The 12,148-nt window shown below is 38.8% G+C and overlaps 1 protein-coding gene and 1 long non-coding RNA gene across 3 annotated transcripts in view; one reads left to right on the plus strand and one right to left on the minus strand.

Annotated features, from left to right (window-relative positions):
* The window catches only part of LOC131104626 (dedicator of cytokinesis protein 9-like), a 78,718-nt gene that overhangs the window by 351 nt on the left and 66,219 nt on the right, over positions 1 to 12,148 (minus strand). The window contains exons 45-51 of the mRNA XM_058051992.1: positions 11,419 to 11,541; positions 8,954 to 9,067; positions 8,574 to 8,720; positions 5,948 to 6,158; positions 2,417 to 2,607; positions 2,239 to 2,339; positions 2,016 to 2,154 (exon numbers count right to left, since the gene is read on the minus strand). Coding sequence (XP_057907975.1) covers positions 2,016 to 2,154; positions 2,239 to 2,339; positions 2,417 to 2,607; positions 5,948 to 6,158; positions 8,574 to 8,720; positions 8,954 to 9,067; positions 11,419 to 11,541 — 1,026 coding nt within the window. The remainder of the gene's footprint in view (positions 1 to 2,015; positions 2,155 to 2,238; positions 2,340 to 2,416; positions 2,608 to 5,947; positions 6,159 to 8,573; positions 8,721 to 8,953; positions 9,068 to 11,418; positions 11,542 to 12,148) is intronic.
* Positions 11,821 to 12,148, plus strand: part of LOC131104627 (uncharacterized) — a 59,096-nt gene continuing 58,768 nt past the window's right edge. For both annotated transcript variants that reach the window (XR_009119809.1, XR_009119808.1), the window contains exon 1: positions 11,821 to 11,903. This is a non-coding gene — a long non-coding RNA (uncharacterized LOC131104627). The remainder of the gene's footprint in view (positions 11,904 to 12,148) is intronic.

The raw sequence follows: 12,148 nt of genomic DNA on the forward strand, positions 1-12,148 counted from the left end.
AGTCACACTGGAGTATAAGTTGCATTTTTTTAGGGTAATTTATTTTACAAACTACCGTGTTTTCTGGACTATAAATCGCTTGGAGTATAAGTCGCACAAGGCTAAAAATGCATAATTAGGTGGAAAAAAAACATACGTAAGTCCCATTTTTGTGGGTAATTTATTTTACAAACTACCGTATTTTCTGGAGTATAAGTCGCTCCAGAGTATAAGTCGCACAAGGCCAAAAATGCATAATTAGGTAGAAAAAAACACTGAAAAACACTCAAAACACTTGAGTATAAGTTGCATTTTTTTAGGGTAATTTATTTTACAAACTACCGTATTTTCTGGACTATAAGTCGCTCCAGAGCATAAGTCGCACAAGGCCAAAAATGCATAATTAGGTGGAAAAAAAACATATGTAAGTCCCATTTTTTGTGGGTAATTTATTTTACAAACTACCGTATTTTCTGGAGTATAAGTCGCTCCAGAGTATAAGTCGCACAAGGCCAAAAATGCATAATTAGGTAGAAATTTATTTTACAAGCTACCGTATTTTCTGGACTATAAGTCGCTCCAGAGTATAAGTCGCATAAGGACAAAAATTCATAACTAGGTAAAAAAACATACATAAGTCACACTGGAGTATAAGTCGCATTTTTTCCGGGTAATTTATTTTACAAACTACCGTATTTTGTGGACTATAAGACGCTCCAGAGTATAAGTCGCACAAGGCCAAAAATGCATCATTAGGTAGAAAAAAGCATACATAAGTTACACTGGAGTATAAGTCGCATTTTTTAGGGTAATTTATTTTACAAACTACCGTATTTTCTGGACTATAAGTCGCTCCAGAGTATAAGTCGCACAAGGTTAAAAATGCATAATTAGGTGGGGAAAAAAAACCCATACATAAGTCGCACTGGAGTATAAGTCGCATTTTTTGCAGGTAATTTATTTTACAAACTACCGTATTTTCTGGACTATAAGTCGCTCCATAGTATAAGTCGCACAAGGCCAAAACTGCATCATTAGGTAGAAAAAAACATACATAAGTCGCACTGGAATATAAGTCGCATTTTTCGGGTAATTTATTTTCCAAACTACTTGACCAAAACAGACATTACGTCCTCTTGGAAGGCAAGTTCTAACAATAAAAGAATAGAGAACAGGCTGAATAGGTGTAAGATATGCTAACACAATGGTTATTCAGCTACACAAAAAATAAACATGAACACAAAAGGTGTCCAGTGTTTATGGAACATAAACACTTTTTTCATTTATAAGTCGCTCTGGAGTATAAGTCGCAGGAACAGCCAACCTAGGAAAAAATGCGACTTATAGTCCGGAAAATACGGTAATTTAACAAGGAAATGAAACCATTCATTCATTCATTTTCTACCGCTTTTTCCTCACTAGGGTCGCGGGGGATGCTGGAGCCTATCCCAGCTGTCTTCGGGCGAGAGGCAGGGTACACCCTGGACTGGTCGCCAGCCAATCAAACAACCATTCACACTCACATTCATACCTATGGACAATTTGGAGTCGCCAATTAACCTAGCATGTTTTTGGAATGTGGGAGGAAACCGGAGTACCCGGAGAAAACCCACGCATGCACGGGGAGAACATGCAAACTCCACACAGAGATGGCCGAGGGTGGGAATTGAACCCTGGTCTCCTAGCTGTGAGGTCTGCGCGCTAACCACTAGACCGAAATGAAACCAAAAACAACAAAAAAGGAAAAAACTATCAATTTGACAAGAATGAAGTGAAAATATAATCTAATTTGTGCAATTTTAGAAGCAGAAAGTTTGATATTAAAGTCCTAATATTATGAAACACAAACAAAACAACAAATAAAGTTGCAATTTTTGAATTATTAACTGCGGGAAAACGTATACCGTATTTTCTGGACTATAAGTTGCTCCGGAGTATAAGTCGCACAAGGCCAAAAATGCATAATTAGGTAGAAAAAAAACATACATAAGTCGACCTATGAAAAAAAGTGTCCAGGTTCCTAAAATCAGTTCTACCTGCTCATGCATGATGTCTGACAGTTCCCGGGTCAGTTCTCTGTAGTTGGCCTTCATCTCATCATGATACTCCTGTTGATCCTCTTTGATCAGACCTTCGTTGACACCTAGCGCCAGGCCACAGGCCTCCACAAAGTGCCTGAAACAAAATTAGCCAAATATTTTGAGACGAGTAAACGCTGCTCCAAATCATCAATGGTGGTTGATGTGCATCTGCCCCAACCTGAAGACCTCTTTGAGCTGTTTGACTTTGTTGTCTGGATATTTCTTGGCACAAGCGTCGTCTAAGAATGCTCTGGCATAGGCAAGCGGACCGGCGTTGACCTGGGGACGAGTGGGGGGAGGGGTCAATTTATTCATCATTACATCATACAATTTCAAAGATCTGTTTGGTCGTGTACCTGAACGCAGACACTGCCCTGCAGTTTGAGCTGCAGGCGGATCATGTCCACATCGGTGGCCGAGCACAGCAGTCGCAGCTCAGCTACTTTGGCGCTCATCTCGTCGATGGCCACCTCGATGGGGCTCAGGTCACTCTGATGCTGGTACATGACCGCAATGCGCTTCTTCACATAAGGAAAGCAGTGTGTAGCTAAGCGAGGTAGAACAACATTGTGGAAGTCAATGAGTTGTCAGGAAAAAAAGACTTTTAGACACAGGAACTTCATTCCTTAACTTCAGTATTCAAGTATATAACATGGATGATTACTTTTCAGTGCTTTTTTATGTCAATTTTCACGAATAAATATTTTACATTGTGACTGATTTTTTGGTATTTGAATTTGTTTTTATTTTATTTTTTTCCAAGAAACATTTTGTGATTTTCAAAATCCAAATTATTTGCACAGAAGCCAGAGTTTTGGATAAAAACTGAATTTTAAAACAGCGTATTTTAACACCCAGAATTTTTAAACACACATTTTGCATGAAATTTTCACCAAATTTGATGTTAAAAAAATTCAATTGCTTGAATTAAAATTAAAATTAAAATTAAAATTAAAATTAAAATTAAAATTAAAATTAAAATTAAAATTAAAATTAAAATTAAAATTAAAATTAAAATTAAAATTAAAATTAAAATTAAAATTAAAATTAAAATTAAAATTAAAATTAAAATTAAAATTAAAATTAAAATTAAAATTAAAATTAAAATTACCATTACCATTACCATTACCATTACCATTACCATTAAAATTAAATTAAATTAAATTAAATCAAATCAAATCAAATCAAATCAAATCAAATCAAATCAAATCAAATCAAATCAAATTAAATTAAATTAAATTAAATTAAATTAGGAAAGCAAGAAGTGAACAAATTAACAGTTAACAATTAGCAGTAACAGTTACAGATTTTAAATTAATTACATTAATTAAATTAATTAAATTAATTAAATTAATTAAATTAATTAAATTAATTAAATTAAATTTTAGTTTAATTTAGTTTAAATTTAATTTAGTTTAAATTTAATTTGGTTTTAATTTAAATAATTATTTAATAATTTAATTTAATTTAATTTAATTTGAAAAAAAAATAAATTAAATTAAATTAATACAAAATTACACAAAGTTTTATACGAGACACCCAACTCAACAAAAATTAGGAGATTTTTACATTATTTTAACAAAAATGCAATAACAAAAAACAACCGTATAAACTAACTTTTTGATGTAATTGATTCACAACACAATGCCGATGTATTTTGAAATGATTAATGTCGACCAATTGACACGAGAGGATATTGTTGTCAACACTTTATGAAACCATATAAACCACCGTTATGATAAGATGTGATAACAATAATAAAAGAATAATATATAATAATACTGTGATGCAATATCATTACATTAAACACAGCAGGAGGCTAATCCAGGCATCGTGCTTGGGATTCACCTGCATTCCTGCTCTGCATCGCCAAATAGGAGAACCTTTGATGGTATATTCTCCTTCTCCTTGAGGATATATACTTGACAGTATAATAAAATATTCTACAGCCATATTGTAAAATTATATTATAATAGCTCATTTGCATACTAACAGTGATTGTTTACTAAAGGGGAGGGGCGAGCTGGGATGTGAAAGAACATGCAGCACAGCCATGGAGATCAGCGATGAGTGGAGCTGTCTTGTGTTTCATTTCTAAAATGTTGATTTTGGGAGTTTTGGCGGGAAAGCCATCTATTTTTTTTATTTTTTATTTATTTTCCCACATTCCAAAAACATGCTAGGTTAATTTATTGATTGGCGACTCCAAATTGTCCATAGGTATGAATGTGAGTGTGAATGGTTGTTTGTCTATATGTGCCCTGTGATTGGCTGGCCACCAGTCCAGGGTGTACCCCGCCTCTCGCCCCAAGACAGCTGGGATAGGCTCCAGCACCCCCTGCGACCCTTGTGAGGATAAGCGGTAGAAAATGATTGAATGAATGAAAACCGTTATTTAAAAAAATGCTGATTAATAGATTAATTACAGATTAATTACAACATTAATGTTGTTCACCTCTTCTGTGCTGTCCAGTCCGCCCGAAGACAGCTGGGATAGGCTCCAGCACCCCCCAGCGGTAGAAAATGAATGGATGACCTTGCGCGGCGCCACAAATTCATTTTATACCACTTTTCCTCACCAGGGTCGTGCGGGTGCTGGAGCCTATCCCAACTGTCAAACAACCATTCACACTCGTATTCATACCTATGGACAATTTGGAGTTGGCAATTAACCTAGCATGTTTTTGGAATGTGGGAGGAAACCGGAGTATCCGGAAAGTACATGCAAACTCCACACAGAGATGGCCGAGGGTGGAATTGAACCCTGGTCTCCTAGCTGTGAGGTCTTGCGCGCTAACCACTAGACCACCGTGCAGCCCCAAGCCTATACTTTAAAGAAGTATACTGGAAGTGTATCTATGTTTTAAAACATTACATTTATTTTCACTTATTATTTTTTGCACTGATTTTTTATACACAATCTTTATTTAGTGAATATTTAAACACAGTATTTTAATGAAGTGAATTTTAAAACACATTGATATTTATTTCAGCATAATTTGATGTAAATCATCTTACAAAATTCAAGTGCAAAAAACACAGTGTTTCAAAAGGGTTTGGTATTTTCAATTTTTTTTTAAATAATCAGTAATAAGTGTTATGATGTGCTATATATATCTATATGTGCCGTGTGATTGGCTGGCCACCAGTCCAGGGTGTACCCCGCCTCTCGCCCAAAGACAGCTGGGATAGGCTCCAGCATGTCGATGACCCAAGTGAGAATGGATGGATGAATAATATTTTTTTTCGTTTCTGATTTTTTTTATAGAGCTTTCCAATGATTAAAAATTGTAATCAAATTAATCAGAAATTTCAAATTATTTAATCATGATTAATCACTATTTGCAACTTTGTATGAAATGTGTTTTTACTGTATTTTATAACAGAAAAAGACCGGACATAATTTTCTATAAAATATGAAAGAAATATTTAGTTTGTCTATATGTGCCCTGTGATTGGCAGGCCACCAGTCCAGGGTGTACCCCGTCTCTCGCCCGAAGACAGCTGGGATAGGCTCCAGCATGTCCATGAGAATAAGCGGTATAGAAAATGGATGGCTGGATTAATAATATTTTTTTGTTTTGTTTTTTTATAGAACTTTCCAATGATTAAAAATTGTAATCAAATTAATCACAATTTTCAAATTATTTAATCATGATTAATCACTATTTGCAACTTTGTATGAAATGTGTTTTTACTGTATTTTATGACAGAAAAAGACTGGACACAATTTTCTATAAAATATGAAGTTTTATGATGTATGAATATGTTAGGCATATCCGAAAAAAATGAAACCATGGCCCATGTATGAACTTTGGAATAAGGCTCAGGAATACCCCGGAAGTGATTTCATGAACAGAAACACGCTAGTATAATATTTAACTTACTGGTGAGAACGGTCCGACGCTTACACTGCTCCTCCACGCCGCCCTGCTTCTTGCCTGACACTGTGAAGGGCGTCTCAAACACAAAACGACGAATGTTGTGACTTTTCTCAAAGTCGGTTTTCCTCTCCTCTAACTCCTTGTCATCGAGGTACGGTACCACATGCGTGACCTGGATGTAGGCGTACTTGGAGTCCAGGTCCTTTGGGTTCACCTGTGGGTATGGAAGAGTCATCATACCGAAAAAAGTATTAAGACATTACATATAGCTTGAAAATAAAAATTGCAGTCCTCAGCTACAAGAGCTTCTACTGGTCTGGGAAGGTTTTGGACTTGGTGGTAGTGTGATGGTCTGGGGCTGTTTTGCTGCTTCATGATCTGGAAGACTTGCTGTGATAAATGGAACCATGAATTCTTCCAGAAAAATCTTGTTGGTGACCTCAATCTGAAACCAACTTGGGTTCTTCAGCAGCAGGACAATGATCCTAAACACACCAGCAAGTCCACCTCTGAATGGCTGAAGAAAAACCAAATGAAGACTTTGGAGCGGCCTAGTCCGAGTCCTGAGATGCTGTACCATTACCTTAAAAAGGCTTCATGTAGGAAAAGTCTCCAATGTGGCTGAATGACAACAATTCTGCAAAGATGAGTGGGGCAAAATTCCTCCACAGCGCTGGAAGAGACTCATTGCAAGTTATCACTTGATTGCAGTTGTTGCTGCTAAGGGCGACCCAACGGGGGGAATCACTTTTTCACACAAAAAGTTCAATTTAAAATCTGAAACATTTTGTGTTCAGTTGCTCTGTCATTGAATTGTAATTACATTTTTCAATTTCTTTGATGCACGGTGGTCTAGTGGTTAGCAAACAGACGTCACAGCCAGGAGACCAGAGTTCAATCCCACCCTCGGCCATCTCTGTGTGGAGTTTACATGTTCTCCCCGTGCATGCGTGGATTTTCTCCGGGTACTCCGGTTTCCTACCACATTCCAAAAACATGCTAGGTTAATTAGCATTAGCTGGGATAGGCTCCAGCATGTCTATGACCCAAGTGAGAATAAGCGGTATAGAAAATGTATGGATGGATGAATAATATTTTTTTCCGTTTTTGTTTTTTATAGAGCTTCCCAATTATTAAAACTTCTAATCAAATTAATCACAAATTTCAAATTATTTAATCATGATTAATCACTATTTGCAACTTTGTATGAAATGTGTTTTTACTGTATTTTAGAACAGAAAAAGACCGGACACAATTTTCTATAAAATATGAAAGAAAAATTTAGTTTGTCTATATGTGCCCTGTGATTGGCTGGCCACCAGTCCAGGGTGTACCCTGCCTCTTGCCCGAACACAGCTGGGATAGGCTCCAGCATGTCCATGACCCAAGTGAGAATAAGCGGTATAGAAAATGGATGGCTGGATTAATAATTTTTTTTCTGTTTGTTTTTATAGTGCTTTCCAATGATTAAAAATTGTGATCAAATAAATCACAAAGTTCAAATTATTTAATCATGATCAATCACTATTTGCAACTTTGTATGAAATGTGTTTTCACTGTATTTTATAACAGAAAAAGACCGGACACAATTTTCTATAAAATAGGAAAGAAAAATTTAGTTTGTCTATATGTGCCCTGTGATTGGCTGGCCACCAGTCCAGGGTGTACCCCGCCTCTCGCCCGAAGACAGCTGGGATAGGCTCCAGCATGTCCATGACCCAAGTGAGAATGGATGGATGAATAATATATATATTTTTTTCATTTCTGTTTTTTTATAGAGCTTTCCAATTATTAAAAATTGTAATCAAATTAATCACAAATTTCAAATTATTTAATCATGATTAATCACTATTTGCATCTTTGTATGAAATGTGTTTTTACTGTATTTTATAACAGAAAAAGACGGACACAATTTTCTATAAAATAGGAAAGAAAAATTTAGTTTGTCTATATGTGCCCTGTGATTGGCAGGCCACCAGTCCAGGGTGTACCCCGCCTCTCGCCCGAAGACAACTGGGATAGGCTCCAGCATGTCCATGACCCAAGTGAGAATGGATGGATGAATAATATTTTTTTTCGTTTTTGTTTTTTATAGAGCTTTCCAATAATTGTAATTGATTGTACTGATTGTAATTGTAATCAAATTAATCACAAATTTCAAATTATTTAATCATGATTAATCACTATTTGCAACTTTGTATGAAATGTGTTTTTACTTTATTTTATAACAGAAAAAGACCGGACACAATTTTCTGTACCCCGCCTCTCGCCCGATGACAGCTGGGATAGGCTCCAGCACCCCCCGCAACCCTCGTGAGGATAAGCGGTAGAAAATGAATGAATTTGTTTGATGATCCGAAACATTTAAGTGTGACAAACATGCAAAAAAATCCTGAAGGGGACAAACACTGAATATTAGTGGAAAAAAAATGATGGGAATGATGGTAAAATGTGACATTCCCGGCCCAAGCCGCAACCATTAGGAACGCTATGTTAGTGTAGCTGAGTGATAGCACTCCGATGGCAACATTTCCGGAAATGACACTGAACTGTAGAGCTCAATGTAATTTTTCGCAAATTTTCAATTCACTTAACAGTAAGTAATGCTGGAATAAGAATTCCGTCTCACCCTTCCCGAGTCCTGGATGATCTTGACATTTTCTTGACCAAACTTGTCAGAATAGAGTTTCAAGAGCCTCTGGGAAACCTCAGAGAGAGGTGTGAACTTTGGCTCCTTGTAGATGTATTCTTTGCTATCTTCATCCTCGAAGAAGCCCTGCAGGGAAGCGTAGAATGGTCAGAAAACGCTGATGCTACCAAGTTCCAAGTTTTCCAAGTTCAATTCCAGCTATGATCATGATCATGCGAGGACACGACACCACATGCCTTCGACCTACAACTACTACGTACTTACCGCAGCCTTGAAACGCGGTGGAAAAAAAGAGGAATCGCAATCAAAAACTTCATAGCAAAAATAATAACGATATCATTCCGTGTGTGGACCATTACCTGTCCGAAAAAAGCCACTCGGAAGTATGTACCCAGCAGACGTTTTCCAGAATGCATCACCTCCAAGACTTTGGTGTAGGCACGATGGAGGGTATCGTACAGGTGTGTCAGTTTCTGCCGTGCAAAAACACAAACATAATATTTTTCACTGTCATTGTAGCCCAGTTGCAAGATATAATCCCTCCAGGTCGACCCCGGGGCCTCATCCAGGGTGGGCATGCACAGAATACTTCCCCAGGGAGGGGTTCGGGTGGCATCCCAACTTAGCTCTTAGGTCTTATAAAGGTGAATGAAGTATTGAATTGATGTTTAAGTCCTGTTTTATTGGACAGAATCACAGACTTCATTGAATTCAACATATTAGTTCATGCATCCATCCATTTTCTCACTCAGTAGGGTCGCATGTATGCTGGAGCCTATGCCAGCTGTCTTTGTGCGAGAGGCGGTGTACACCCTGGACCGCTCGCCTGTTCATTTATTCATTTTCAAAAAGTGTTGGTTGCGCTTAATCATTCCTTTTTACCGCTTATCCTCACGAGTGTTGCAAGGGTGCTGGAGCCTATCCCAGCTGTCTTCAAGTGAGAGGCGGGATACACTCTGGACCACTAGCCTGTTCATTCATTAATTGTCAAAAAGTGTTGGTTGCGCTTAATCACTAATTTTCTACCGCTTATCCTCACAAGAGTCGCGGGGGTGCTGGAGCCTATCCTAGCTGTCTTTGAGTGAGAGGCGGTGTACACCCTGGACCGCTTGCCTGTTCATTCATTCATTGTCAAAAAGTGTTGGTTGCACTTAATCATTAATTTTCTACCGCTTATCCTCACGAGGGTTGCGGGGGTGCTGGAGCCTATCCCAGCTGTCTTTGAGTGAGAGGCGGGGTACACCCTGGACCGCTCGCCTGTTCATTCATTCATTGTCAAAAAGTGTTGGTTGCTCTTAATCATTAATTTTTTACCGCTTATCCTCACGAGTATTGCGAGGGTGCTGGAGCCTATCCCAGCTGTCTTAGAGTGAGAGGCGGTGTACACCCTGGACCGCTCGCCTGTTCATTCATTCATTGTCAAAAAGTGTTGGTTGCGCTTAATCATTCATTTTTTACCACTTATCCTCACAAGGGTCGCGGGGGTGCTGGAGCCTATCCCAGCTGTCTTTGAGTGAGAGGCAGTGTACACCCTGGACCGCTCGCCTGTTCATTTCATTTTCTACTGTTTATCCTCATGAAGGTCGTGGGGGTGCTGGAGCCTATCCCAGCTGTCTTCGGGCGAGAGGCGGGGTACACCCTGGACTGGTGGCCAGCCAATCACAGGGCACATATAGACAAACAACCATTCACACTCACATTCATACCTATGGACAATTTGGAGTCGCCAATTAACCTAGCATGTTTTTGGAATGTGGGAGGAAACCGGAGTACCCGGAGAAAATCCACGCATGCACGGGGAGAACATGCAAACTCCACACAGAGATGCCCGTGGGTGGGATTGAACTCGTTTCTCCTAGCTGCGTGGCCTGTGCGCAAACCACTCAACCACCGTGCAGCCTGGTTGTGCTTTACTCAAATAATATGTGAATGCATTTGCCATTAATTGTTGCTTACTTGTTTGTTTATATCCATAATTAATTTATACATGATTCTCATACAGGCAGCACGGCGGTCGAGTGGTTAGCGCGCAGACCTCACAGCTAGGAGAACAGGGTTCAATTCCACCCTCAGCCATCTCTGTGTGGAGTTTGCATGTTCTCCCCGTGCAGGCATGGGTTTTCTCCGGGTACTCCGGTTTCCTCCCACATTCCAAAAACATGCTAGGTTAATTAGCGACTCCAAATTGTCCATAGGTATGAATGTGAGTGTGAATGGTTGTTTGTCTATATGTGCCCTGTGATTGGCTGGCCACCAGTCCAGGGTGTACCCCGCCTCTCGCCCGAAGACAGCTGGGATAGGCTCCACCACCCCCGTGACCCTTGTGAGGAAAAAGCGGTAGAAAATGAATGAATGAATGATTCCCATACAAAAAGAAACGGGAATTCAACCAGAATTTTTGGCTAAAAAGTTCCTGAATCAATTCAGATGGTATCGTTGTAAATGAATATCGTCCTTGAATCTTATCGACAACGATTAAGTGTGCTACAAATCAAACACACCTAATTGTTACCATGGTGTCGGTCGTTCTGGGAAGATGACAAAGAAGTGGACTTTCACAGAAAGTCAGCTGGGATAGGCTCCAGCATACCCGGGACCCGAGTAAGGATAAGCGGCATAGAAAATGGATGCTTGATGGAGGGGAATTTTACCACACAACAATGTAACCAGCTGGTATCATCACATTGCAGCCCATTTGACTTGCTTAGCGTCTTTTTGAAGAATATGTTGAATGATTGGACTCCAAATAACCGATCTCCTCCAGGGTCAAGTCACAAAAGCTGTGCCTGTGAGGGAACCACCCGGTGAAGATGCTGCTAAGTACCTCAAAATCTCTGCGTTGTTCATAAATGGGAATGATGAGCCTGTAGACATCAGCAATGAGCTCGTATCGCTCTGCTTTCCAAAGGCCATCGGCACACTCCTCCAACAGCTCCAGCAGCACCTCCTGCATAAATAAAATTGTTGCAGAGACTCGGTTGCCCGTAGGGGTGTGGTCTAGTTCTAGTTTCCCATCATAAGTTCACTGAATATGTAAAAGTGTGAAAAAAACAAAGGAAAAAAAACAATTTAACAAAGATCCCAACATTTTTTTTACATATTGTCAATGGTATCCTCATTGTTTTCTTGTTATCTTTATTTGTTTTCTTCCTGTAATTGTTAGTTCTGTTAGGTGCGGTTACACAGTTACGCCACAGGGGGCGTTGCGGCTCGGTTGGCCGGGAAAGCCACGCACAGCACGTGAAGAAGAAAAATAAACTGCTGTGTTAAAAAGACGACAAACTACTTCCGTTATTTCCTGTTTTTCAGGTTGGTGAAAAATAAGTATTTTTAAGTGTTTTTAAGAACCACATTTTGTAGTATTGTCATGTAAAGTGACTTTTGATACCTCTGTAATGTTTGGAGTTGTTTACGTGGTGTAAATGTAAGTGGTTTAAATTCGCTAATGCTAATGCTAACGAAGCCTGGCTTGCTAAAGGCATTGATTAGCACCTATTTGACGTGCTTTAATGTTTTGTACACTAATGTTTATTTGTTAAAAATAAATTAAAAGT

Source organism: Doryrhamphus excisus, chromosome 16 (genome assembly GCF_030265055.1).
Source record: "Doryrhamphus excisus isolate RoL2022-K1 chromosome 16, RoL_Dexc_1.0, whole genome shotgun sequence".
Taxonomy (NCBI): domain Eukaryota; kingdom Metazoa; phylum Chordata; class Actinopteri; order Syngnathiformes; family Syngnathidae; genus Doryrhamphus; species Doryrhamphus excisus.